The sequence below is a fragment of the Dermacentor andersoni genome, chromosome 10, assembly GCF_023375885.2.
Source record: "Dermacentor andersoni chromosome 10, qqDerAnde1_hic_scaffold, whole genome shotgun sequence".
NCBI classification, from domain to species: Eukaryota; Metazoa; Arthropoda; class Arachnida; order Ixodida; family Ixodidae; genus Dermacentor; species Dermacentor andersoni.
This window is the reverse complement of record NC_092823.1, coordinates 27,356,530-27,383,981: the sequence shown is the minus strand read 5'-3', so window position 1 is coordinate 27,383,981 and position 27,452 is coordinate 27,356,530. Positions and strand designations below refer to the sequence as shown.

The 27,452-nt window shown below is 46.0% G+C and overlaps 1 protein-coding gene across 2 annotated transcripts in view; it reads left to right on the top strand.

Moving 5' to 3' along the window:
- LOC129381953 (uncharacterized) overlaps window positions 1-18,183 on the top strand; it is a 134,379-nt gene extending 116,196 nt beyond the window's left edge. Inside the window, exons 8-10 of one of the 2 annotated variants that reach the window (XM_055065256.2) lie at window positions 913-981; window positions 14,594-14,719; window positions 16,878-18,183. In XM_055065256.2, the coding sequence (XP_054921231.1) occupies window positions 913-981; window positions 14,594-14,719; window positions 16,878-16,879 (197 nt within the window). In that variant the 3' untranslated portion in view covers window positions 16,880-18,183. Of the gene's footprint in view, window positions 1-912; window positions 982-14,593; window positions 14,861-16,877 lie in introns of those variants that run through there. The other variant, XM_055065255.2, reaches the window with a different exon arrangement.
- The last annotated feature ends 9,269 nt before the right edge of the window (window positions 18,184-27,452 follow it).

The window sequence follows — 27,452 nt, the reverse complement described above, 5'->3', positions numbered from 1 at the left end:
CCTGCTGCGCTCCGCGTTAGCTTTTTCATCTTTCGCTGTGCACGTTCGCTCCCTTACGCCGCCGCCGACCCTCACTGCATGAACGGGCACCTAAAAGCTGCGCTCTAAAAAAAATTCACCGGCGATTACGGCACTCCTTAATGCAAAATTAGAGCGCAGTTCTATACGTCCTTCCATTTCGCGGTATATTGGCTGGTGCGGACAATGTCTCGTGCGGCACGTTGCAAACGGAGCGAAGTGCAGCGCGAATGCATCGCTGATCTTGAGATCGCGAGAGCCAGCTCGTGGGTGACGCGCGGGCGCGATTCACAGCAACCGCCACCGACAGGCCTGCGCAGGCACATGCTACTCTGGCGCCGTCTGGTAGCCATTATCGACACACTACGCTTTTCTTCTCACTCTTTCCCCATACCCTCTTCCTCCACTTTGCGCCTGATGTCCCACTGGACCGTCCTCCTCCGCTTTCCTGCTCCCGTCTTTCATCCCTTGCTGCGCTCCACTCGATTTTTTGTCTTTCGCTGTGCTCGTTCGCTCGGTTACGCCGCCACCGACGCCGCAGGAAGCGGCGCCCTAAAGCGTTGCTCCAAAGAAAGAAAAATAAGGTAAGAACATCCGCCTCCTTTTATGGTGGATCCAGGTTCGATCCTTCCATCGTTTTCACAAGTGCTGTTACCCATCTTGGTTCGACGGCTGGTTTCCAACACAATTCTCTCAGCACAGGAGCTCGATAGACCGCGGCAAAGCTAGTGACCCTAGTTATGACCTATTTGGAGAGATAGCATCATTAGTAAGCATCCACGTTCAGGAAAGTCCGGACGACCTCGCAGAGAAAGCTTCGATTTAAAACAAGTATAAAATGAACATAATAACTAACGGAAATACACAAGGAACTTATGTACAAATCTCGCGCAGTTGTTCCTGGTGCTGATACATCGTACAAGTACTACTATGACAATGGAAGCTACGTTAAAGAATTGAAAGGTGAGTCTCCACTATCGTTCTATGTTTCATATCAGAGGTTGCGAATAGTTTGCGCATTTCACAGTTTCAACATATTTTTCCCAAGTTACATTTTTGAGGGCTGCTCGAACAACCAGAAAACACAAAAAATATAAGTGGCTCTGCTATCCCACATACCAGAGAGCAATGGAGCTAGGGAAAGGTAAATTAAGTGGTGCCAAACCCCACGCAAGACACAAGAGCGCCGGCAACGCGTCCCCATGACGTCCGCCAAAAGGCTGTTTCACATTGCGCGATTTGCAGTCAGCGACACAACGAATTCCGTCGCTCAGCGACCGCCGCGACGTCGTGGGCTCTCCGCGACTGGATTCCAGCAATTTGGTCGCGCCGTCGCCGAGTCGCAGCCATCGGCACGATGTGGGAGGGGGAATGTGTGACGAAACAAAGCCCCGTCAAAATAGGTGCTTTCCTGTTTTACCGCGCGTTGGTAGCTCTGCGGAGCAATGTCGCGCGCCAGTTATGCCTATGTTTTAATAGGGCGTAACTACCAGCGTTTGCGGCTTAGGAGCTTCATAAACATTTTTCTTTTTTTCCACTTACAAAATTCGTTAAAAAGGAGAAATTGCACGCTATCCCGGTCGGGAAAAGGATGCTGCTTTAACATAATGCACGTGTTCACTTGATCGCCACCGTCGTCAACCTCTTCATCGCTACAAATTGCGCTAGCTGCTTGTACATGCACATAGTATAATAACTTGTTCTTCTGAAAAAACAAACACTCATCCAGGAAAAGAAAAGTTGTGGCTTCCGTAGTAAGAATGAAATTAGAGTGTACTAAACGGAAAACTCATACTTGCGGTGTTGTGCAGCACCTCACTCACCGCATCTGCAAGCTGTCGCAAAATTTAAACGCTTTTAAACGTTAAAAAATCGTGTACCTATTCTGTTATCGAGTAATAGGAAAATTCCTATATTTCACTAGTTTCCATGTTGTTTTTATTTAACGATGCAGGCGTGGATACTTCGTGAGCAGGAGGCAACCTTGCGCATCGCTGCGACGGAAATCTCGCTGCTACAAACACATGTGAAAGCTGTCGGCGAAAATCACTCTACGACGTGCGCGGCAGATCCTTTTTTTTTTTTTTGCCCCAATCGCGCCATGTGAAACCGCCTAAAGGCATCTACTACGGCGTTCGCGATTCGCGTAGCCGACGCAGTAGTTGACGCGCGGCTGTCTCCACTCTGCACGGAGCGGCGGGCGTGGGGGACATTGAAGCTCCCTAGGAGCCGCTGGAGAGGAACTCCCATTCGCCCTCGCCTGACCCCTCTGCCTCGCGGACAACATAAGAGCGGATGCCGCTCACGTGCGCACCGCTCCTCCCCACCCCCCTTCCACTAGGCTACACCCACCCTTGCCGCGTCGCTATGCTTCGGGATGCTACATTTACACTCTGCTTTCACTCTGTCTCAATTCTCCCCCACCAGCTCGGCGGAGCTGCAAACGCAATGAAAAACCCAGGGAGATTCTAAGGGCTCCACTGTAAAATTAAACGCCGGCTTCCATCGTATGGTTGTCGCGTTTTGCTCAGACGGCGTAATTCCGATAGACCAACACTTGGATGGATGGATGTTATGAGCGTCACCTTTGGAACGGGGCGGTGGGTTGCGCCAAAAAGCTCTTGCTATTATACTGCCTAAGGTCCTACCTAGGTTAAACAATGAAAAAAGAAAAAAAAAAACACAATGAACTACCACGCCCAAATTTGCTGATTCCCTGTTGCGAACTGTGCTTTTGTACGTCTCCGTCTTTTCTCGTTTCCCTACTTTTCTTCCACCAACCCTCCAATCACCTCTTACTAATGCCTATAGCGGACATGTTTGCTTTACCACTGCTCCCGCTGACCCGAAGGGCTTTAAGGATGCCAGTGGTGCCTAAATCGACCGCTGGGTAGACGTCTTGACATTCTAATAAAACATGCTCCGTCGTTTTACCGCTTTACGGCAGCAAGCACATGCTTCTTCTTCGTTATTATATCTCGCTTTATAGGTGTGTGTTCTAAGGCATCCCGATCTCGCTTCAAAAACTAACGAGCTTCCTTTTGAGTTATCATAAATAGTTTCTTTCCTGATTTCGTTTTTACTTCTTAAGTAGTTACTCATGGCAGGTTTCTTTTCCATTGCCGCCACCCATGAGCTTATTTCAGCCTCTCTGACTTTCCGCTTGACCTTCTTTGTTGCTGTGTTGCACAACACCCTACAGACCGTATACTTGCTCGTATGCTTCCTAGTTCTTTTCCTCCACTGTGAATCAATGTTTTTCCTGTACAGATACGTGAACACTCTCCCAGCCCATTTACTTTCTTCCATATTCGTCAGCCGTTCTTCATACTCAATTTTACTGCGAGCTTCCTTCACTTCAGAACTAGTTCAGCCCATATCACCCTGCACAGCTTCATTTGTAGTCTTCCCGTCAGCGCCCAATGCGAGGCAACCTACTGACCTTTGGTTCCGGTCGAGTCCTGATTGTACCCCTGATTTAAAGCAAACAACCGCATTTCCAAAAGTGAGTCCTGGAACCATTTCATCTTTCCACATACCTCGGAGGACCTCGTCCCTATAATATCCCGTTAGCGCTCTGTAATTCATTATGGCTGCATTTCTCTTCCCCTTTACTGTTATGGTTTTTCTCCCGTGTTTCCATATATCTATTGCCTTCGTTTATCCTGCCAAGATATTTATATTCTGCTACCCGAGGTATTTCTTGGCCCTGTATCTCCCCTGTCTGTTCACTGTTTTCACTGAATGCCATAACACGTGATTTTCTAACACTAAATTTCATACCTAAATTGTTGCCTTCCTGTCCACAGATATTACCCAGACGTTGCAAATCACTTTGCTTGTTAGCTAGCAACGCAATGTCGTGCGCATAAAATAAACCTGGGAGTTGCTGCTCTACTACTGTACCCGCCTGTGTGTATGAGAGATTAAACCCGATATTACTTCCTTCTAACGCCCTCTCCATCCTCGCCATGTACATCATAAACAGCAGTGGGGATAAAGTGCACCCCTGCCTCTGTCCCTTGTTGATATGAACTTTCTCCTCGCTCCTCACCCCTTCCCAATCAATGCAAACGGTATTTTCTAGGTAAATTTCTCAAAATATGTAGACAATCGTTACCTAAGCCTGAATATCCCACAAGATGTTGCAGTCTACGTTGTCGTAGGCTCCTGTAATGTATAAAAAGTCCACATACAATGGTCTACTTTCTGCTTTTGATATTTCAATACACTGAGTAAGAACAAAAAAGTTATCATCCAAATGCCTACCTATTCTGAAGCCATTCTGAAGCTCTCCCAAAATGCCACTATTCTTTGCCCATGCTTGTAGCTTTAATTTGATTGCCTGCATTGCCAGCCTGTATATTACAGATGTAATGGCCAACGGTCTATACGAGTGAATTGCGTCTTTCTCCCCCTTGCCTTTATAAATTAAATTCATTCTACTTTGTCGCCAACTGTCTGGTATTCGTCGATCTTTTAAAGTTTTTTCCACTGCTTTCACCAGAGCTTCCTTACTTTTTCGTCCTAGTTCATTTATCAGCCTAACGGGAACCTCGTCTAGCCCTGTTGCTATGCACTTCGGAATTTTCTCTTCCGCTTTCTTTCAGTTTAAATTTGTCAGCACCAGCTCCTTTTCCACTTGGGTCTCTTTCATGCTCTTTTTTTCTTCAAATACAACCTCGTCATTGCCTTGGAAAGATTCGGTTGTTACTTTTCGGATGTAATTTATTGCCGCTTCTCCGTCCAGTCTGTTTTCATCTTCGTCTAGGATATGTTGTATTGTTGTTGACTTCCTGCCTAATAATTTCATGTCGTTCCAAAATATTCTAGGTGCGGCCTTCTTTTTCTCACGTATTTCTGACAACCAACGTTCACTTTCCCCTTTTAGTTTTGTTTGCACCAGTATTTGAACCATATAATTTTATCCCGGTATATTTCCCATTAACTGGTTACTTCAGCCGGCGTCAACTGCGCCTTCTTTGCCTACTTGTGCTCTCAAGATGCTTTCTGTCAGTTCAGCGATCGCTTCTCGTATCTCATTGTTCCACAGCTTTTCGGTTTCTTTTTTCCTTTCCAACGAATGTGTTGTTTCTCTTTCCGTATTTCTGTCGTCATTACACTTAGAAGCTCACCATATTCCCACTCTTTACTTCGCCATTTGCCAAGTTCTTCCTCAACTCTAGTGACTATGTTTGCTATTTATTCAGCGTTCAAATCTGGACTGGCCAGTTTGCTCTCCTTGCTCCCTTTCCCAACTACATATCCCATTTATCTAAATTATGCGTTTATGGTCACTTTCTATGCTGCTAAACCCTTCCTCATCGATGACTATTTCTCTGAACTTATCATGAATTCCTTTTGTAATCAGACAGTAATCAATGGTCGATTGCCGGTTTCCCACTTCCCACGTGATCTGTCCTTCACACTTAGGCCCTATATTCACAATAACGGGGTTATGCTGTTCACAATGGTCTAGCATTCACTTCCCGTTATTTTCGGTGTAGCCATCTAAATACTGTATGCGGGCATTCATGTCACCTAACAGGACAATTTCAGCACCATTCAAAAACTCTTATATCAGCGCCTATGTATTCCACTAACTCTTTATTCTCCTCTGTGCAATTTTCCCTGATCCACAAATTTATTTATTTATTTCCTCAAACGTCTCTGTTGAGACATTACATGAAGGAGTGGGGAGCTAGTGACAAAGATAGATACTACAAATTGCAAAGGGATATTTCCCATGAATCGCTTGAATGCAAGTGAGTCGATGATAGTGGCAACTTCGGCGGGCGGGCCATTCCAGTCTCGTGTTGTGCGCAGTAAAAATGATTGCTGAGCTGAAAAGTAACGGTATGGGCTTGTGGGGGATATACTGTGCTAGAGTGACTGGTGCAGGCAGTGAGATGTGCTCTTTTTATGTACGGGTTGTCAAAAGGCAAAGAATGAAAAAATTTATGAAAAAGATTAAGACATGTTATTCTACGGCGTGAGGCTAGAGAGGGTAGGTTTATTTGGGGTTTTAATGCTGAGATGCTTGAATTGTACGAATAAGTTGACAAGATAAATCGTGTCGCGTGGTTCCGAACCGACTCGAGGGCATTAGTAAGGTTATTGTCGTGGGAGTCAAAAATAGCATCGGCATACTCCAGCTTGGGCCGCACAAATGTTAGAAAAGCAAGTTGTTTAATAGGGGGAGGAGCGAAGAAAATGTTAGGGTGTAGATAACCTAGAGTACGATTAGCAGAATTTATTGTGTGGTTAACATGACAGGTCCAAGTTAAATCACGCGAGATGTACACACCAATATATTTGAATGAATCAGTTGTTGCAATCTGCGTGTTATTTATGCTATAATTAGGGATATCGTAATTACGACGACAATGAACAGACAATAACACGGTTTTAGCTACATTTAGTGACATGAGCCAAGTGGTACACCAGCTTTGTATGCGCGATAGGTCATTTTGTAACGGCAAATGGTCGCTGGGGTTAGTAACTGCTCGGTAAACCACGAAATCATCAGGGAAGAGTCGAATATAAGAAGAAATATTACAAGGTAGGTCATTGATGTATATTAAGAAAAGGAGGGGACCACATACGGTGCCTTAAGGTACGCCTGAAAGCACGGTTGTTAAGGATGAAGAGTGTGAGTTTGCGTATACGAACTGCATACGGTTACTTAAAAACCCTCGAATCCAGATTAGAACACAAGGATGAATGTTAAGAAGCGATAACTTTATTAAGAGACTACTACGAGGGACCTTATCGAATGCTTTTTCGAAATCTAAAAATACTGTGTCAGTTGGGATATTACGATCTAGGTTTAAATCTAAGTGGTGCAAGAAAAGAGCAAGTTGAGTGTCACAGGAATAATTTTTGCGGAAACCGTGTTGACTTGGGTGAAAAAAATTGACGGATGTTAGGAAGTTAGCAATATGCGAGTATAAAATATGTTCCATTATTTTACAAGACACGCTTGTTATGGAAATAGGGCGGTAGTTACTCGGTGATGATCGGCTTCCTTTCTTGAAGACTGGGATGACCTTGCCCACCTGCCAGTCATGTGGTATTGAAGCGCTGTTAAGCGATTCCTGGAATATGAGAGATAAAAACAGGCTACACACATGTTTAGTATTTTTAGCCCTTTGGCAATTATACCGTTTACTGCTGTAGATGACGAGTTCTTCAATGATTCGATTACTTTGACAATGCCGATGGAATCGAATGTGATATTTTGCATGAGCGGATATGCGAGGTATGGTGGATCGGCCAAGCCGTCAAGTTATTCATTAGTAATAACCGAACTAAATGTTGTGTTAAGAAGATATGCAACCTCAGTCTCAGGGATCGGAAATCCGGAGCTATTGAAATGTGATATCTCATTCCGTTGATAAGAATTAATAATTTTCCAAAACCGCTTCGGGTTAGTTTCTAGCATAGCTGGTAAAATGGTAGAAATAAACTTGTGTTTAGTTTGAGAGGTTAACTCGTCATATTGTTTCACGATTGCGTAATACTTCTGCCATGTGCAAGAAGAATCAGATCGTTTGGCTGATCGAAACAGCCGTCTTTTCTTATTAGTTAGCTGTTTTAGGGATACATTAAACCATGGTGATGTTGTTCTTTCTGTTATTGTAATGGCGGTGATGTAAAGACGTATAAGGAGATGTATCTTTGCTTTGAAAAGCAGCCAGTTCGACTCCAGAGAATTTAGTTGAAAGTTAGCGATGAACGTATCGAAGTACTCAAATAATTCTAGGTTCATGCTGACATAGTCCCCTTTATCATGGAGTGTAAGTGTTTTTCGATTTTTTTGGTTTCTTTAGTACGTTGTAACGAAACGAAATATGTATTGCCAGGTGGTCGCTCAGACCGCGCAATAAGGTGACAGGGGTGAAGTTATCGGGGTGAGTTGTTAATACAAGATCTAAAACGTTGGACGAGTGAGCAGTAACGCGTGTTGAGTCAGTGACGAGCTGCGTTAAGCCGAATGTTATACACATGTTTAAAAAGTCGCTAGCGGGGCTCCTTTTAGATAACGTAGAGGCAGGATTGGACCAATCAATAGTTGGAAAATTAAAATTGCCAAACACAAGGACAGTACTGTAAGGATATGTTTTGGTTAACGTATTGAAGGCTTCATGAAGTGAAGGCGTGAAAGAACTGTCGGTACTAGGAGCCCTATAACAAATACCAATCAGGATGCGCGGGTCTGTAGCAATGCATCGAATCCAAATCATTTCCATTAGTGAAGAGAGGTTTACAAGTGAACAATTTACGTTACGCTTAATGGCGATTTATACACCCCCACCGCGTGAGTTATCGGGTCTATCTTTCCGAAAAATGTCAAAATGCGAGAGGTAAGGGAGAATTTCGGTATCATCGATTGATGTGTTAAGTCATGTTTCTGTTAGTAGTAAGACATCGCAAGAAGACGAGCCTATTAGACTGCACAGTGCATCACACTTGGGAACAACACTTCGAATGTTAGCGAGCAGGAATGATAAAGGCTGACAGTTCTGTGGATACGGTGTACTATTTGGTCTCAATGATGGCTAAATGCGTTCCTGAATGACCTGGTTAGTAGTGTGGTTGAAGGAGTAGGTTTTTCCAACTACTATAAGCTTTTCATGTCGCAACTTGTACCGCAGTTTACGGGCCCTTTCAAACTTGATGAGGCGTTTCTGGACAAGGCGCGTGCTTTTGGGCGAGATATTGTGCAGCGGCATAGCACGTATCTTTGAACTTACGAGCCGAAGAAAGGACAGGATCTTCGCTTTTAAAGTGAGCGAACCTCACAATTATAGGCCTGCACTTCCCAATTTAGAAAGACCCAATGCGATGTGCACGCTCAATATCACGCAGTTTATTTGTACATCTAAATATTGTTTACAATGTGCAATAATGATTTTCTCAGATTCAGACCATGATTTTTTTTGGTTTATCGGCGATGCTGTAATAAACAAGGTTATTTCTTCTAGTTATATTTTCAGCATCGTTTATCCGGGCAGACAGTACACCTATCTGTGTCGTATTTTCACTGCTTATCTCATGAAGTCTGCCTAATTCAATATGCATGTCGCCCATACCAGCACAGGCTGTCTCAATTTTGTCTAGCCGTGCTTTAATTTCACGGAACGTTTTATCATGATCAACTAGTTTTTTTTTTCAATAGACGTTAGCTGTTCAAGCCTTACCGTCTGCCCAGATTTCAGTTCTTTCAATACATCAAGTATCTCTTTGTCGGGGTTGGATTCGATATCACCGGTTAGCATGAGAATATTTAACAGCACATGCGCACACTCACACACAATGGAGTAGAAGCGCCGTGGGCCCGGCAGCACAAAAAGTGCACGGTGGCTACTAGGCTTTGCGTAAAGGCAATAAGAGATAGTTACCTGCACCAAGAAGAAGCGTGGGACGTTAGCATGGGCCATCGCTAGCTTTCTGCCGGGCCCACTGAAAGGCGCGTTGCGTGGGCGTAGCTTTTTAAGAAAATTCCACGCATGCGCAGGATGCCAAGGGGTGGTTCCGGTGTTCAGATGACTGAGTGAATGCCACGATGCTTGCAGATATAGTCGGCGGTCGTGTACAAAAGTGCACGGGCCGCGGTGTGCTGTCGGTGAGCCGGTGATTTGAAGCCCAGCACGGCTCCACTGTCTCTGCCGCAATACGCCCGTAGACCGGAAGTCTTGCGCCTGGACTTAACCCGGCGACATATCATGGGCACGGGGAACGACAGCTGGAAGGCTCCAGAAGCTGCAAGCTCCAAAGTCCGAGGAACTGCACCAGGAAGAAGCGTGGAACGTTAGCACGGGCCATCGCTAGCTTGCTGCTGGGCCCCCTGAAGGGCGCGTTGCTCGGGCGTAGCTTTTTAACAATATTCAACGCAGGCGCAGAATGCACAAGGTTGGTTCCGGTGTTCATATGACTGAGTGAATGCCACGATGCTTGCAGATATAGTCGGCGGCCGTGTAGAAAGTGCGCGGGCCGCGGTGTGCTGCGGTGAGCCGGTGATTTGAAGCCCAGCACTGCTCCAATGGCTCCGCCGCAATGCGCCCGTAGACCGGAAGTCCTGCGCCTGGACTTAACCCGGCGACAGATTCTAGGCACAGGGCACGAAATCTGGAAGCATCCAGAAGCTGCAAGCTCCAAAGTCCAAGGAACTGCACCAGGAACAAGCGTGGAACGTTAGCGCGGGCCATCGCTAGCTTGCTGCCGGGCCCACATACGTAACGCCCAGCCAAGTTTCTTTTCCACTCATTGTACCTGATAAGGAAAGATGCTCTTGACATTGTGAATTTACTCTTTTCCATTTGGCTCTCTGATGGATGAGCATTCCGACTCCCCCTCCCTTTCTTTCCGACTTAGTTCGGTTGCACCCTTCCCAAACATGATTCTCAATAACTGGCGGCTCTCCTGAGCCTCTAAGGTGCGTTTCTGTAACCGCATACACCTTTATTTGTTCTCTTTGTAACTGCTCCTGAATCTCTGCCCACGTTTTCTTTCTTCTGCCGCCCTGCATGTTTATGTAGCCTATTGCATGGGGAGCTCTTTTTCTTGCTTTCCTCCTTTTTGTGTTATCGACGGCGACGCTCTTCTGATGTTCCCCTAGGGGACCTTTTTCATTACTATCTACTCTGACCTCCTTAGCGCCCGCGGGCCCCATAAAAAGCAACAGCACGACCACCAAGTCGCTAGCCCACTTCTCGCACCAGCCTGTAATTGAAGTGAATCCCGTCTCGTTTAAAACCACCACTTCTCACTTCCCTGACTACTTCAGCAACCTCGAAGCCTTTCTCTCGGCTCATTTTCCATGTTGCCTCATTAGCAACCACTACGGCTCTTTGTACATGACTGTCACGTACAAGCACCTCCAGCACCGTGCGCACCACGATGTGCACCTGAGGGGATAGCTCGCGCAAGTCGTCCACCCCCATCGCCAAGCGATGGGCTAGTCCTGTCCCTTTCCTGTTTAGGACGTCATTTAGCCCACCCGCTACTATGAGAAGGTTGCGCACGTGGGCATTTTCCGTGAGCTTTTCTTTTGCTCGCTCCTTGACAGAACCCAGTGTCCGCCCTGGAAATGTCCCTACCGTCACTCTTTTGTCGCCTTTCCCCTCTCCACAATCACTTTTGAGCACCCACCAATGTTTGAGTCGCCAGCGAGTTTCACCCTTTCACTCTCTCCTACCTCGCCCTGCTTCCCTTTGTCCTTTTCCGCGTGGTTTGGACTCGACAAGGGGCATTGTCCCGTGGGGTCCTGCTTTTTCCGCGTGGTGGCCTCAACGTATGTGCCGCTCTGTTCAGGTAACCCTTCATCACCCTCTATGCATTCCACGTATTTCGCTGACCGTCCCTCGCCTGTCGCGTCGGGGGTCTGCGTTCCATTGTCACGCACATTCTCGTTCACAATGGCGACCCTGTTCAGCTTTTCCTCGGCTGCTCCAAGTCTCGTTTCAAGTACCTCCCGTCCATCACGCTCCCTGTTCAGTTCATTTTTGGGCTTTGGCACTGTTTGAGAAGCTCTTCCTGGAAAGCCTCCATTTTCTGCAGCCTAGTATCGACATCACATTGTGCGCCGGTTGATTCGATGCCCTCTCCATTCTCATCCGTCTCCTCAACAGCCTTGACGGACCCCCCGCGCTATGCTTGCTTTCCCGTCTTTCTCGCCATGTATTGCACGGCTTTTTGCAAATACTACAATACTATAATAATTCTACTACTGATGCAAATACTATAATACTATATGAATGCAGAGCGCGTGCCTTTTAGCAACGACCGATACGCACAGGATCCAAATCCTCAAAAAGTCGCAAAGCAACACTCACCACTGTTTCGAAAACAATCAGTGCCGCTGAGACCGAAGGTATGACACGCTCTCGCACGCGCTCAAACATGCGGCCATGCTCTCACTTTCCTACCAAAACACGCACAGTAAAACCACTAATAGCTATTTGTCTTGCCACTTCCAAGCTACCATTTAAAGATTACAAACACTGAACGTCCCACCCGGCTGCACGTGTTGGAGCACGTGGCACGAAAGGACGCTCTAACCATCCTGTAAAACAAATGTACACGAAGCACACCCGCGCACCCGAAATACGAGAGACAAAAAAAGGAAAGAAAAAGAAAATTTTCCAATTACTATTTAAAGGCAAAAAATCAGCAAATAAAAACAGAAGCAAGCTCAAAGTATGCACAAAAACTTATGATTTCGTTGCCGCCACGGAGCCCTGAAAAGCACGTTATTTCGCCACAAAATCCAAAACCGGCCGACTTGAGGAGCATACGGCAACGCCATCCTGGTGCTGTCCCATTGTCAACGGTGCATGCGCGAACCGCATGCGTCGGATTCTAGGAACGCCGAGAGCTTTCGTCTACAGAAACATGAAAAAAATTGGCAGTGGCTTAGCTCGGCTATGCCAGGATATTCGTAGCGAAGCTAAGGCATATCATGGTTAGCCTTGGTTAGTCTTGATTGTAAGTTGAGATTAGTCTGGTTGTCTAGCTATAATGCGGCGCTTAGCCAGTTGATCGGCGCTCTGTTCGTCTGTTTCCTGGGCTATTCGTTTCCTCTTCACCTCGTTCCGGTGTCGATTCCAGGCCTCCTCCTGCTTATCCGAATTGTTGCCTCAACTATGGTTGCGGCGCACGCGCCCTCTCCTTTTCAATCCTCCGATATGTTAGGCGGGCGACGCAGCTGGCGAAGCGAGCGGAGGCGAGCGCAACGACGAGAAACGCGGTGTGGGAACACGGTGTTACGTCATGTGCCTCCTCGGAGCCCGGCCACGGCGAAATCGCAAGTTCGCGGCCAGTAAAGCTTTCGATTTAAAAACTCAGTGGACTCATTGTCATGCTCCACACAGTCTACTCGATGGCGACGCCAGGGCAACGCTCTTCCTTCCGCTGCTGGCATGTTGACACGCTCACTATAAGCGTCTATGCTGAGCTTCTACGTGCATGCAGTGATCTTACCGGAACGCGCAATGAAATTCTAGCTCACAGGGCGCTCACCAACTCCGAAGGCTCCTCGTTTCATTTGGTGCAACATAGTGCGACACGTGGAACGCCGCTGGCGGTGTTCCCCAACACACCACTGTTGTGAGGCGCTTTGTAGCTTCTGGGTTCAGCGGGAGCAGTGGAAAAGTAAACATGTCCGCAATATGCATTAGTAAGAGGCGATTGGAGGATTGGTGGACGAAAAGTAGGGAAACGACAAAAAACGGAGACGTACAAAAGCACAGTTAGCAATAGGGGATCAGAAAATTTGGGTGTGGGAGTTCGCAGTGTTTATTTTTTTATTTTTTTATTGTTTAAATTAGGTAGGCCATTAGGCAGTATAATAGCAAGAGCTTGGGGGCGCAACCCACCGCCCCGTTCAAAAGGGGACGCTCATAACCTCCATCCATACATCCATCCGGATAATCCTTCGGCCCCGCCGAATTTCCTTTGCGTGCTGCTTCACGCCAAAATGTCCGACCCACGTATCGTTAGAACACCGTTCGAGGCAGGAAAGCACAACGCTAAAGCTTGCTGTTGCTGTCAATGCTTTGCCCTTGGGACGAAACCTCTACACAGCTTTATTGCGATAGCAATTATATGGACACTCCAGGCACATTTCTGCCGTTGGCGTTGTCATCGCCGTCGCAGTGATGTTCCGTATAAAGTCCAATCGCGATAAAATCGTTGCCGTCCGCCGTATCCTGCGTGTGGAAGTGAAAACGTGCGAGCGTGAACCAGAGAACGCGGCTGGATCTCTCGTTTGAGAACGAGCTTGGAAGGGGGGGGGGGGGGGGGCGGAAGGCGACTTCTCCTGTTGCGCGTGAGCCACGACGGTGAGGCGGCGAGGGAGAGGGGTTCTACTCTGGCGGCTGCTGCTTACGGCGCGGCCCTGCGGTTGCCGTATCTTGAAAGCGATTTGCGACGTGCCCCTAGTGCACGCCCGTGCGGGCTTAATCTTCAAACCGATGTGCGATGTTTGTAGAGTGCACCTAGTACCGGTAGCTTCGTATGAGATATATGCTTTCAACGTTTCATTCGCGTTGAAGCGAGAGATGCACGAAGGTCAATTCGATCGCTTTTAATGCCGCGATTCCTCACTCCACCATTTTGACAGCAAGTTTCCGCGCTCATCGAGCGTCATGTGTTCGTGTTTACCTGTGCGTGCGTGACACTGTGCTTGTTAATTTAGTTAAAACACGTTCACCGGCTAGTTGTTCTGAATTCATGATACTATGTGTGAGCGCGACTGAACGAGGAAATATACAGCAAACGAAGAAAACTATTAAATATATACTGTCTCTGTGTGTCTGTTTCTTACTACGTCCTGGTTCAGTCGCGCTTACACATTACCTCCTTGTTGATTTATTTAATAAGCTAATGTGGACAAGTTTGTACGGTTGATAAAACTACTATTTTTATTCGTATCAGTGATTTACTATTGCAATCGGTGATTCGCCTTTAAAGCGAAACTGCGATATGTTTTTATGTGGCTACAATAGTGCTATCGTCATTCTTGAATTATAATGGGGATATGGATTTTACATGTTTTCTTTTCTCTTCACAGACACACACGGCTGCCCAAGGTTGCACGACTGTGCAGTTGCTTGTCTCACATCACACAGGGCCGATCATGCAGTTTGTGGCCGAAACCCACCACATCGGTGTTACTGCTACATAAGTCGACATAAATGTGAGCAACGTACGGTTGCATAAAATGATGAACGCATTAAGGATCTATTTTACGGGTGAAGCTGTTAATACGACCAGAAGCGCTCGAACGCTCTATATCCCTCATTTCACGGTTTTCCGAAGAAATTCTGTCATTCACATTCTGTATATGAAAGCAAATGAAACAAACTGAATTTATCTTTCGTGATTTTTTAAATTGATTTTGGCGTTTCGCGAAAAAGTTCCCTTTCGCAACTTAACGAGGGTCGGATGAGGTTGGCTTCACGACGATAGATAACGGTGTGACAACGAACGCAAAATGAGCGTGCGACGAGGATGGCATGACCACGAAACATAACGACACTCAGGTGATGAACCTTGAATGATGACGATGCAGTTACCCTAATGCCATCACAACCACGAGCGCATACCTAGAGTAGCAGAAGCTATTAGACGACTTGCGCGACTGGAGCAGTGGAAAGGCGTGACGACGACGGCATGAGGAAAGTCGGATGACGAAACTGGAACGACCACGGTGGCACCACGGCAACGAGTACATACCCAGTTGTTCGAGCCATTAGACATCCTGGATCACTGGCTCTAAAGAAGAGCCTAGACAGACAGACAGACAGACAGACAGACAGACAGACAGACAGACAGACAGACAGACAGACAGACAGACAGACAGACAGACAGATATAGAGATATATAGATAACACAAATTGAGCAAAGGTTGCTAATAGCAATGCCATCATTCCATACCACCTCTCCAGCCGTGGCGCTCGAGGAATATCCATATTTCGCAGAACATTAAAAAAAATTACATGGCCCTCATGCGCGCAAGAACTTCTCGCTCAAAATATTTTGAGAAAATACTGTGCAAGGTATGTTTAAATATGCGTAATGTTTTGTAATTTTTTTAGAGGAATGAATATTGTTTGAGTGCCACCGTTGGGACAGTTGGCGTGAATTACCGAATATAAATTGCGGATCCCACGTACAGAGGGGAATTTGTGCATGAAAGCTTTCATATGAGTACAATGCAAAATCGTTAATCAGAATCGAAAACGCGCAGTGGCTCTCGGGGTCAAACGCGTCCGTATGCTGCCCGTAACAGGCATCAGCCGCATGACGAAGGCATGCAGACATTTTACCTGCTCGGCTTATCCAGCTTTTATGGACACGTACCAAGTAGCGCCCCAAGAGGCCGCGGCTTGAAGCTAGAGCGTTTTGAATGGGACCAGCGTGTTTTTCACGATTAATTAAAAGTACAAGTCAATTTGTGAAAAATCCAGGTGACAGACAGGTTCTAGAAGACAAGCCACACGAGACAAATTCGCTGACAATGCTGTGGAAAGTTAGCGTTTTGTTCCCAGAGCGGGTAAACATTGTGCCATGGAAGCTTATTGGAACGACGAAAATTTGTACTCAATTTTTGAGATAGAAACCGTCGCTGTAATAAAATTATCGCTGCTAATGTGATAGCCGCTACAGCGTATGTAGGCTGGAGGCTGAGCTTTGGATTTATTCTCATCTCGACTCTCTACACGTGGCGTAACACTCTTTCCAAAACCGATTTTCGAAACACCATCGTGCAAGTTCACGTGGTTTCTTGAAAGACTGAAGCGTATATTAGTGCTGAATCGTCGGAGACCGTGGCCTGGAGGTTTAATCGCGCACCCCTGTCGCCCCACGTCGAGTTGGCAGTGGTTCAATACCGTGCTTCGTAGCGCTTTTTTAAGCCACGTAGGACTTTGTTCCAGTCTCCCACCAGATGACAGAAACACAAAACTCAAGATTTGGTTTCGCTTTTGGTTTTCCAGTGGCCCTTTCAAGTATCAAAAATTTTTCCTTCCAAGAACGCAGCAGTGTGTTGCTCATTTGTTAAATCGGCCCTCTTATAATCAGGTTTTATTCCATGGACAACATAACTACGAGCACACGCATGCCTTCGTGTAACGTAAAAACAATAACAAGAATCTTGCGTGCCTTGTAGCATAGAATGCACCTAAAACGCAAACTTTGAGCAGGTACCTGAAAACGGTAAGATATAGTGATCTAATCTTGCTTACAGAGGCATCTTTATTTACAGCAGTTCTTTAGTAGGAGAAGAGCAATGTGGCGAATGTAAGCAGCGGGCAGAAATGAGAAATAAGTGCTCTGCATTCCTTTCTCTACAGGACTCGCTGGAGTTTCAAGACGGATCGCTGGCAGGCGACGGCCTGTTTCCGCGCTACCTGCGGAGGTTCAGGATTGGAGAAAGCAGTGTTGTATTTGTGGGAACGATGCAAACTCGTATGATCATCATTTAGAAAATTGCGTAATAACTAGAATGTGCCGAGACTAATTAAAAGTTACATTCTGGCATATGTACAGTAGGAAAACAACTGAACTCATAAAGGACAAACAGGCACTTTGTAATTTGGAGGAGATGGTAGATTACGTAATAAAAATATTTAGTAAAAAATACAAAATTGTATAGATATAAAGCAAAGGGAAAAAGAAAGTAAAGATAAAAGTTACTTTGACTCTGTTTTGCACAAATAAAGGGGGCAAAAATCTCAGCATATATCAATGAAGAGCAACGATTGAGAAAATCAGACAGCCGATAAATCATTACGGCTCATTACATCTATTTCAGTTTTGGACAATGGCTTAAGATATACGGCATTCATCGTGAAATATTAATATATCATTCTCGCGAAAGACTGACGACTAAAATTTGTATAATCTCTTTCATCAGCCCTTATTAGGCAGTACAATGGGTAAATATCAGAGATGACGCTATGATGGCCACGGCTACCACCGAAGTCAGAACAGGAGTATTATCTGTGAATTCTCTGGCAGATTCAGCATGATAGCTATGGGTATCACCGAAGACAGAGCAGTACTACCGTGTATGAATTCTTTGACAGATTTTGTATGGCAACTAAGGCTGCCACTGAAGTCAAATTATAATTCGTATTATCATTATACATTAATCTGCGGTAAGACGGCTGGACCATCACCGTAAAAATGAACACGAAAATCAAATTAAAACTGCCTATTCCATTCGATCTTCAAGTATGAAAAAAAAAAGTGTTACCCCAATATCTTACAACGCAGTGAATCTTCAAACATGCATTAAAAATATATTCTAAGACAATCTAAAAAATTCTATCATCTCCAATCGATGTACTTCTTTATAAATTAAAACGCATATCTGTATCAAGCGTGGAAGCCATTTAAACCTCATACTTGAATAAAATGATGAAAATACCAAGGCAAGAAAGAGAAAAACAAATTATATCAATGTTTTAAAGAAAAAAAAAACAACAGAGGAAAGAAACAAGAAACAAAGAAAGAGAAAACAATGTATAAAGATGAAACAGCACCATTAACAAAATGCAATATAGATGCTATGCTAAACCTGCAAGAAAAAAAAAAAGAAAAGAAAGAAGAGAACAGAAAAAAGAAAATACAAACTAGAACAAAAGAATGAAATCTTATATCATTGTATTCCCATTCTTAGGTTAATGTATGTTAAGTCATGAAGATATCGTTGGAAGGGTCTCTGCAGGCTGTAGAAACTGGCAAAATGGGGGAAATATTGTAAAAAAAAGGCAATTTGCGCGAATGAAGAAGTTATAACAACACAAGACAGAAGACATCAGTAGCAAAAGGCATCGCAAAACAAAACAGAGAAGAGTGAACAGAGAAGCCAACAGAAGCATCGTCAACAGAAGACTTTATCTGGATAAGGTACTTCAAGAGAAGCCCACATGGAATAATATCCTTTCTATAAGTTTACACGAAGCACAAAGAAGAAGAACTCCTGTGAGTCAAGATATCAAGCCATGTCATGTATGATCAAGTATATATATTTTTTCAATAAATCCCGCTGCCGCCATTTACCTGGCTTTGGTTTCGTTATGGTAGTAAGTGCTTTTTATTTCTTCTTTCAAATTTGGCAGCGTGGAATATTTAGGTGCAGCAGACTAGGGCACATTTTATTTTAATTAGTATGCCCAAAATAATTTTCATGTCTTATAGGCGAAAAAGAAAGACATTATTGTGCCTTGCCGCTTAAATTACGCTTCATTTCGTATAAGACCAACTACATCACAATTACGGGCAACATAAGTGCCCATGTTTCATAAAACGTAGGCAATAATTACTTTCGTGCAAAATACGAGGCTGGGAACAAAATGGATAATCCATAAAAATAGACGTATCGACACCGAAACTGACAAAACGCCACTCATTCATGGACATGACGCGAACTTCAAAACTCCGACGATTAGCTACCTCAAGACCTTGAGAACACATTTGGGTTTTAATAAAATTTGCTAACTATGGTGTGTCCGCGCAGTCACCTTAAGCGATACTAGCGGGCTGTTATAAGAAACAAAATCAGTAAATGGCCAACTACGCATCTGTTCCAATATTGTTAAGAGAGCATATACGCTACTCATTCATAAGCAACTTAGCCGAAGTCAATTTTCCCTGCTGCTGGACTTTATATTGGATGTAAAGCACCATTTGGTTTTCAGTACTTGAAAGCAGTTTTGACGTCTCAGGCAGCATGGTGTGGGAGCGGGCACTAAACACTCAGGTGTGTTTTGTGGTTGCTTTCACCACTAATGAGGCTCACAAAGAGCTGCCTAAAACTTAATATGTCGCCTCGGAGAGCAGCATGGTTATTCGGATCGCGCTCTCCTGAGCGGTGCGTATGCTTAGACTTTCGACTATAATGAGTGCGCACACAGGATACTCTGTACACGTAGCTGTTAACACCACGAAATATCGTCCACCTTAGCATATGGACAATGATATTTTTCCGTAAATAAAAAACGGTAATTTCAGTAGAACTGACAGCCGTAAAAGAGAGTCGGTTGTACAAAGCACGAGTGCTTTCGTATCTGGAAAACGGAAACAGAAACAGTTTGTGTGTAGGTGCGTGTGTTTGTAGGTTTCTTTAAAATTTGTGTATCCTTCTCTCGCTCACCTATCGTATTTCCTTGCCCCTTCCCCAGTACAGGGTAGGCAACCGTCGATGACTTCTGGTTAACCTCCCTGTCTTTCCTTTGCCTTTCTCTCTCTTTCTACTAAGGGGGACAAAAGTGCCCAGAACGCGCGAGCATCGTTAGTAATTTTATTGCTGTGCTATCTGCTGGGACCAGCCATGCTAACATCTGCGTTCGGAATGTGCATGCATGACCCACCGTTTCCAGCTGCCTTGAGCGCCGACATGCAATTTCGTTGACGCTCGAACTTGCTGGTACTTTTGTCCGCTATAGTACATATACTTTAATGCAAATGTCATGAAGGCAACTCATAGCAGAAGCAGCAGGTCACCATTGAGAATATTGTCTTGCTAACACATTGATATATCTGGAAAGATAATGTACTTTGTACTTTATGATATGAATACATTGCACAGCATATATACAAAAAAGGTGCGAAATTTCTGTCCTCAACTTCTTTAGATCACAGAAGCAACTTTATTTTCTTCAACCATTCCTCTTGCACTCTTTCCTGGTGAAAGTTGTTCTTGGCCCCACATGCCTTACAAAGATAAACTTGCTGCTGTAGGAGAACGAAATATTATTTGTGAACATCCCTCCTAAAGAAAGCGGCAAAAAGAAATCACAGAACACGACAAAGCAGTAACTTGTGGTTAGAAAAACATGAACGTATACTAAAATTGTTGGAACAAGTGATGTTGCTGTACGCGATAGTTTTACAGAAGTATTTGCCATCAAACAGGGTAGCAACTGTTTTCCTTGGAAGCGTTTTTTTTTTGTGCATAGCTCACTGGCTCCTATCCTTAGTGGGAGAGGAGAAGCTGGTGCATGTAATAGGTCAAGAGAAGCCGAAGTGTTAAAATAAAAGCAGGAAGGGTGTGCTTAGCAGTGATGATCGTGATGGAGCGGGCAGGGGTAGTGTTGTCAGTTCTTGCAACGAGTAGGGGCGACCAAAACAGAAAACGATGTACACATGCAAGAAATCATTACTTCAGTTACCTTGTCTTCCCGGAAGTCAAGATAGAAATTAAATTAAACTGTTTGGATATTTGGAAACAACGAAGCATTAAGAAATACAAATTTTATATCGAGATGTACCTGGTTAAGATCAGGGGAAATTGCAAATGAAGGCACATCATGAACACACATTTTGTGACAAGCTAAAGGAGAAAAAAGTATATTGGCCACAAAGGCGACAAAGAAACAAAGTTCCAATGTTTGATAGCGCTGGTAGAACGGCTTCAGACGCATAACACGGACTATTTCAGGTGGTGAGTGGCGCCGCTGTAATTGCGAAATGCTGTCTGGCACGACCTAATAGTCCAGTGCGCCAATGCATCACATGAGCTTTTAGGTTCCGAAATTGCTGCGTAAAAGCTTCTCACTAAATCCTCGTCGGCATATTTGGGTCTAAATCCAAACATGGTCACCATGCTGCTATTCCACATAGCGTCGTTGAAGATTCTAGTGTCGACTGCTTGTCTTCTGCTGGTTCTTGATTCGCAGATGAGCAACCTGTGGGATTTCGGCGCGCTGAAAATAAGCTGATACAGCGATGTTGTTTTCCTCGGTGACGTGCGGTAGCTTAGCATCGAGAGTCGTCGCTGAGTTCCTTCCGTAAACCACCTTGCACCGCGTGATCTGTGTTGTTTCTTGTACGCAAAGGTAACGTAGGGCAGGACGGCATCTAACGTCTTGTGCTTGATGTCGACGTAAACTGCTAGCATGTCGGCGAGTGTCTTCTTCAGCCGCTCCGTAAGGCCATTCGTCTGCGGTGGTACGCACTTGTCTTCAGGGTTGCCAAATTGTGCTATTAATAGCCGAATTGGGCTACTTTTTGTCCGAGTGGGCGTCAAAATTTTTCTTTTGGCTATATAGCTATTTTTGGGTTGCATCTTTTTTCTTGTGTAAAAAAGTAAAAATAGTTGAGGACCAATGAAAAGCACGCTGGAATTAAAATGCAGACGATAGCAGGTTAAGGAAGGGGAGCGCGTCTGCTACAAGATCAAGATTTCCAAATTATGTGTTAGAGAACATATATGTATGTGAAAAGGTAAAGGATCGCGGCCTTTTGATAATTTTAATTAAGAAAGCTGGCCTCAGGAAGCACGTCTCCATCCGCGAACTAACGCTACCCACGCGCGCGCGCCAGCGAACATAGACTGTTGCTGTCTCCACATGTAAGCTCTCGGCGTTGTACGTTTTAAGCATGAGATGCTTTTAACTCCCGTTGACAGTGCGCCGCGGGTGACCTCGGCGCCATAACGGAGGGAGAATACGGGGCTGAACCTTACCAAATTTTGCCGAATTTTCTGCCTGCCGCATGGCGCCTACGTGGTGTTACTATCGGCCTGCAGGGGTACTGACCTGAAAACCTTTCACAGCCCACTGAAGTTGTTTAGATCGTCCCTGCGGGGTTAGCGACCTTCGAACCCTTCCCGGCCCATTGCGACAAGTCGTCTTGCAGATCCAACAATGCGCCTCTTCGGAGAACCGGCGACGCCAGCTAGGTTAACCGACCGTGCACCTCCTTTGGAGAACTGAAGACCACCGCAAAGTTAATCAACCATGCGGCTCTTTCGGAGATTCGGCGACGCCAGCAACGCTAGCCACGTTCAGCGGGCCGAGTATTGTTACTTGATTCGCTCTCGCCATCACGGTCGACTTGGAGCAAGAGGACTCCTGGAAAAGGGGGTTTGGCGGTGCGTTTTCGCGGGCCCCAGAATGTGTCACAGTGTGCTGAAAGTCGCGGCGGCTACCTGAGAAGTCAGCTCTGGAAGCAAGAGGCGCCCGCTGGGGTCAAGCGTGACAACCCATGTGTACGAGGACCCGTTCACCTCAGTGTGTTCAGCGAGACCAATGTGCGGAAGAGTGAGTGAATCGCCCCCTCAAAGGCGGGTAGACTACGCCTCCAAAGACGACTGTGGACGGTCCGATTGGACGAAGGTTGGACGGCAGTTTTCCCTCACTAGAGATCTAGGGAGGAGAGTGGGTTTTTAAGCAGCAGCTTTCGGTGGGCTGTGTGTTGTGTGCTTCCTTTTTCGGGCTGCGTTTGGGAGTCATGATAGAATGTTGAAATGATCTCCTGTTGTAATGTAAATACTGGTAATAAATCCCGTACTCCTAGTTCTCGATGAGAGCAAGTTCCTCTCTGCAACCACGTCCCAAGCGTTGGTATGTTGGGAGACGGCATGGGCCAGCTACCAGATATTTCATGCCCGACCTCAACCCGTACAGCTGGTTGCCAGCGGTGCGTCTAAAACCTTACAGGTGCCATTCGCCCGGACCCTTCCTGCCCAAATTTCTCCTGCTCGAACGTCCAACGCACAACATATTCTCTTTCTTTGCCTCACAGCCATCCGTTCCCTATACAACTCTAAACCCCCTCCTGTCTTTGCTATCGCTATCCTTTGATGCTATATGCCAATGCATCAAAGGATAGCGTATTTATGCCTATATATATCGCTACCGCTGTCGAACGAGTGTTCAGCCAGGTCTCGCTCATTAAAACCGAGCTTCGAAATAGAATGCCGAACGAGACATTGGTAGCGCTATTCCACATGAAGTTTGGCCAGGCCAGAAACGGAGGCTGCTGTGAGAATTTTAAACTCGCCAAGAATTTTCGTATGTTTCAGGACTGACGTTTTGTATGAACCAAGCAGTTCCATTTCTCAATAAGCTCGTGATGCTTAATCCTAGCATACTTTTTATGCCTATATATCCTACTAGATTTTGAACCAACCGCCATCTAGTGTGTTAGACTTTATCTTAAATTTTTTGTAGTTTTCCGTTTAGTGCATTGTGTGGTGTTGAACGAAATTATCCTGAGCTGTAAGGAATAACACTGAACGCATGAATGCATGCCACTGCTTAGCATGTTTATTGCGCCGTGCTATTTTTGTGATATTTTTTTCGTGATTTCTTAGTGCTCTGAAAAAAAAAAACAGTGCATTTGCAATGAAGACCGCATCTGCCTTATCATGGATTTGCCTCATGTCCGCGTTTCTGCAATTCTTGCGCTTCAGCAGCATCTGCTTTCCGTGCCGCATGGCTTCCGCGACGATGCGTGGTCATGCGGGGAAAAACTAATTTGTAGGTATTCTTGCTGAAAACGAATTCAATATGCTTAACAAATGACTTCACAAAATGACAAAGTTTCTGGCTTCTTTTGGGCTACCCAAAGGTTTCGCTTTTGGCTACATTTGGCCTACTGCGGAGGCCAATTTGGCTACTTGTGGTTGGAGCGATCTGGCAACCCTGCTTATATTCCTATGGCTTGTCCATTGTATAGTTAGAATGACTTTGATAAGCTACGCTTGAAAAGACGTTCCTCAGTCGGTGATGGGCACTTCCGGGGCACCGTGCCGTAGCAGGATACTCTTGACGAGCAGTTTAGCAACTTCGGCCGCACTACCTTTAGGAAGAGCTTTCGTTTCGACGTGGGGACTAAGGTAGTCGGTTGCCACGACGATCCACTTATGCCCGGATATTGGCTATGGAAATGGACCAAATAAGCCCATCCCGATTTGTTGGAACGCTCGGGAAAGAGGCTCGATTGGTTGTGTGATGAGGGTCATTCAATTAATTATTGGGTACTGAGGCGCAGCCTCAGAGCATGAAGTGACGAAGATGTTCGTTACCCCTCCGCACGGAATTCATTAAAGATGATCCTGCATAAGGATAAAAAGATGTCTACAAACTGATCAAACACACAAAAAAGAATTAAATCCCCAAAGAAATCATCAACGTCAGAAGGGGCCTACAGTTTCACTGTCTGCATTGGACAGTGAGATGAGCTAGAGGTGTTGACGGTGCAGAAGGTAGAAGCGGTACTGAAGACAGCTACTGTGGAAGAAAAAATCCTGCTCACGCGAACTACCGGAATCCACTGATGCAGGATAAAGTCGGCTTGCTGCGTTGGGAACATGGGCAGGTGGCCGTGGCACGGTAGAGGTCTCTACGCCGGACAGCAAGTCCATTGCCTTCGCCTCCGCTCCCGGTTCGTGTGCTTCATTATCTCGACGTCGCTCGGCACCTCCCTGCGTGCTATCATGAGAACGCGGTGCATGAGCACGCGGTGACACGCCCCTGGAAGCTCGCCCTAGTCCTGTAGAAGGCACGAAGCATGGGCCTGACGCTCGGCGACTTAACTCCTGCGCCGGTAGCACTGCCGAAATCTTTCCTCCACGCAGGCTTGTTCCACGCCTCACCGGTTTCATCTTCCTCTGTTTTCGCTCTGCTGGCTTGTTCTTGCTGTTTGAATTATTTATTCGGCGCGCTCGTGCAACCGCTGCAGCGTCTTGTTATAATCTTCGTATGGCTGACCCACTCCGATTCCCGGCACTCGCGGACTTGACACACGACATAAGCCCCCGTCTAAGAAGTTTTTTTAAAGAAAAAAAAACCTGGAAGGAAAGGAAAAAAAGAAAATTTAAAAGAAAGAAAACTTTTTCCCTTGAGCTACTGACTCAGGAGAGATCCTGGCGGTTACCCTGGTCTTCCAATAGATCTTGAACCTGGCGGGTAAAACGTATAACACAATCACCTATTCGCACGCGGCATGTATGACTTTCTTGACAGGTCGTAGTATTCAAAAAACTAGGCACTGTTCTTTCACGTGCGTTGGAATTAACAGCACACCTCCCCCACAACATTTACATGCTCTGTAAGCCTGGTCATGTCTCACTGCCGCGTAATGAACGCGCTTATGCTGCCACTCGAGAACTCACCCTCCGAGAAGCCCTACACAGTGAGGCGGCCAACAGAGAGTACAGTTCCTCCCACTCCTCACATATCGCGAGGTTACACCGCCCTACAGACGCCAGAGTAGGCGGTCGCGGAGGAGGCGGTCGTACTTCGCCAACTGGCCATTGGATAAAAAAGGTATCAAGCGGCTGTGCCCACACATTTCTCAATCTCCATTTCCGGTACTTCCTATACCCCAGGAGCTTGTTCAGGATGTAGCGTTTCCCCCATTCCCCCACCACCTTGCACGTCACGGTACAATGCACGGTTCCTTGCTTCCGATCCCCTTCCCCGCATCCTTCTTGCATCCCGCATTACAGAATAGTGGGAAGGGGTACGTCGCGACGGCAGTTGCGAGGTCCACCGGGCACAGAGCTGACAGGCACGGGTCATCGCCAAGGACGTCATAGGAGCCCTGGCCTAGGGGCCCTTTCCTAATTTCCCATTACATTTCAATAAAAAAACGTTTTCATCATCATCCTTCGCGAATGCGTTGCTCCTGGCATTCTTGCCAGCGCCTGTTGACGCCGTCTTGTTGCCTGTCTGCCACTGAAGGTCGGAGACGCTCGCAGCGAGAAGTTCGCTCTTCGTAGAGACCATTTGCTGAATGTCTTTCGATGCAGCTAATATAGTTACATCCATGGTGCAAGTGCGTTTCCAGGTGATTTCAGTATCAGGCGTGGCTGACAGTAGCCAGCGTATAGCATCTGTTTGAAGGCCGGTGATTAGCCGGTCCCCCAAAGGTTCCTCTAGAAACGTGCCGAACACGCACGTTGCTGCCAATTTCATGAGACCCACGATGAAATCCGTCGTGCTTTCATGGTTCTCTTGTATTCGTCGGTGGAAGCGATGCATTTCCCTCACCACCGGTCGCTCGGGAGTGTAGGGCTTTTGCAGGGCACGAATGGCATCATCTAACGTCAGCTTGGTTGGCGTCTTCCGAAAAATCAGGCCGTTGACCGTTCCGTATGGCTTTTCTTCAATTGTAGTCGAGAGGACCTAAAGTTTATTTTCTCCTTCAGGGTCGTTGGTTGTGATGAAGCACTCGAGTCGCTCCAGGTAGGCTTCGAAGTCTCTGGTGCCCGTGTCGAACTGCAGCAGCTTTCCAAGTGTAGCGCCTGACGTAGCCATGTTCAGTGCATCTGGCACCATCCCATCCTCGTCGCCAATTTCTTGCGACAGACTCAAAGACGCACGTGTGAAACGTCTTTATTCCATCTGGCCCCCAGGCCGCGTCGCAGCAACGATGAAAACGGATAAAACCAGAAAACGCCTTGTTCAGACCGTAAAATAAAACAAGGGAAAGTGGTTCAAAAATGAAATAACGGGATTTTTGAATTCTATTCAGTATCGTGTCGGCCAGTTTGTTTTTCACGACAGCAACACACAATGTACAGCAACCGAGAAAACTCCGGTCGAATTGTTCTTTTAAGAATCCAAGGTGACAGCTGAGCATGCTGCACTCATGGAGTTTCACAACCGCCTCGAGAAAGACGAGCGACGTCTCGTAGAGCTGCCGGCTGACCACTGGGGTGAGTTGAAAGAAGACGACAGGGTACGGGTCAAGGGAACTAGACCAGATTCCTCTACCTGGATGATTGGTATCATCCTTAGGTTAATCTGTGCAACTAATCTTGTACTTTAGAAGAACTTGTTGTTGGGTGAGTTGGTGGATATTAGCGAACATTGTTTAACAGCACGAAGAAACGCCGTGACCGCCGTGACCTGCTGTAGCAGATGAAGCTCCGCCATCCGCACTAAGCAGGTAAGTGTTATGGTACTTGTTAAAGGTTAAACAGGTAAGCGGTAAGCAGTTAGGCGTTACGGTAAGTGCGAACCCTTCAGGGAGGCGCCTTCGCAATGGCCAGTCCGAAACAATTTAACCTACCATCCTTTGCGTCATCCAGTGCTACTTGGGGCCGTCATGCCTAAGCACTTTTCAAAACAATATATCTGATGTGTTTACCAATTTACCTGTAAATAAACAATGTTGTTACTTCAGCG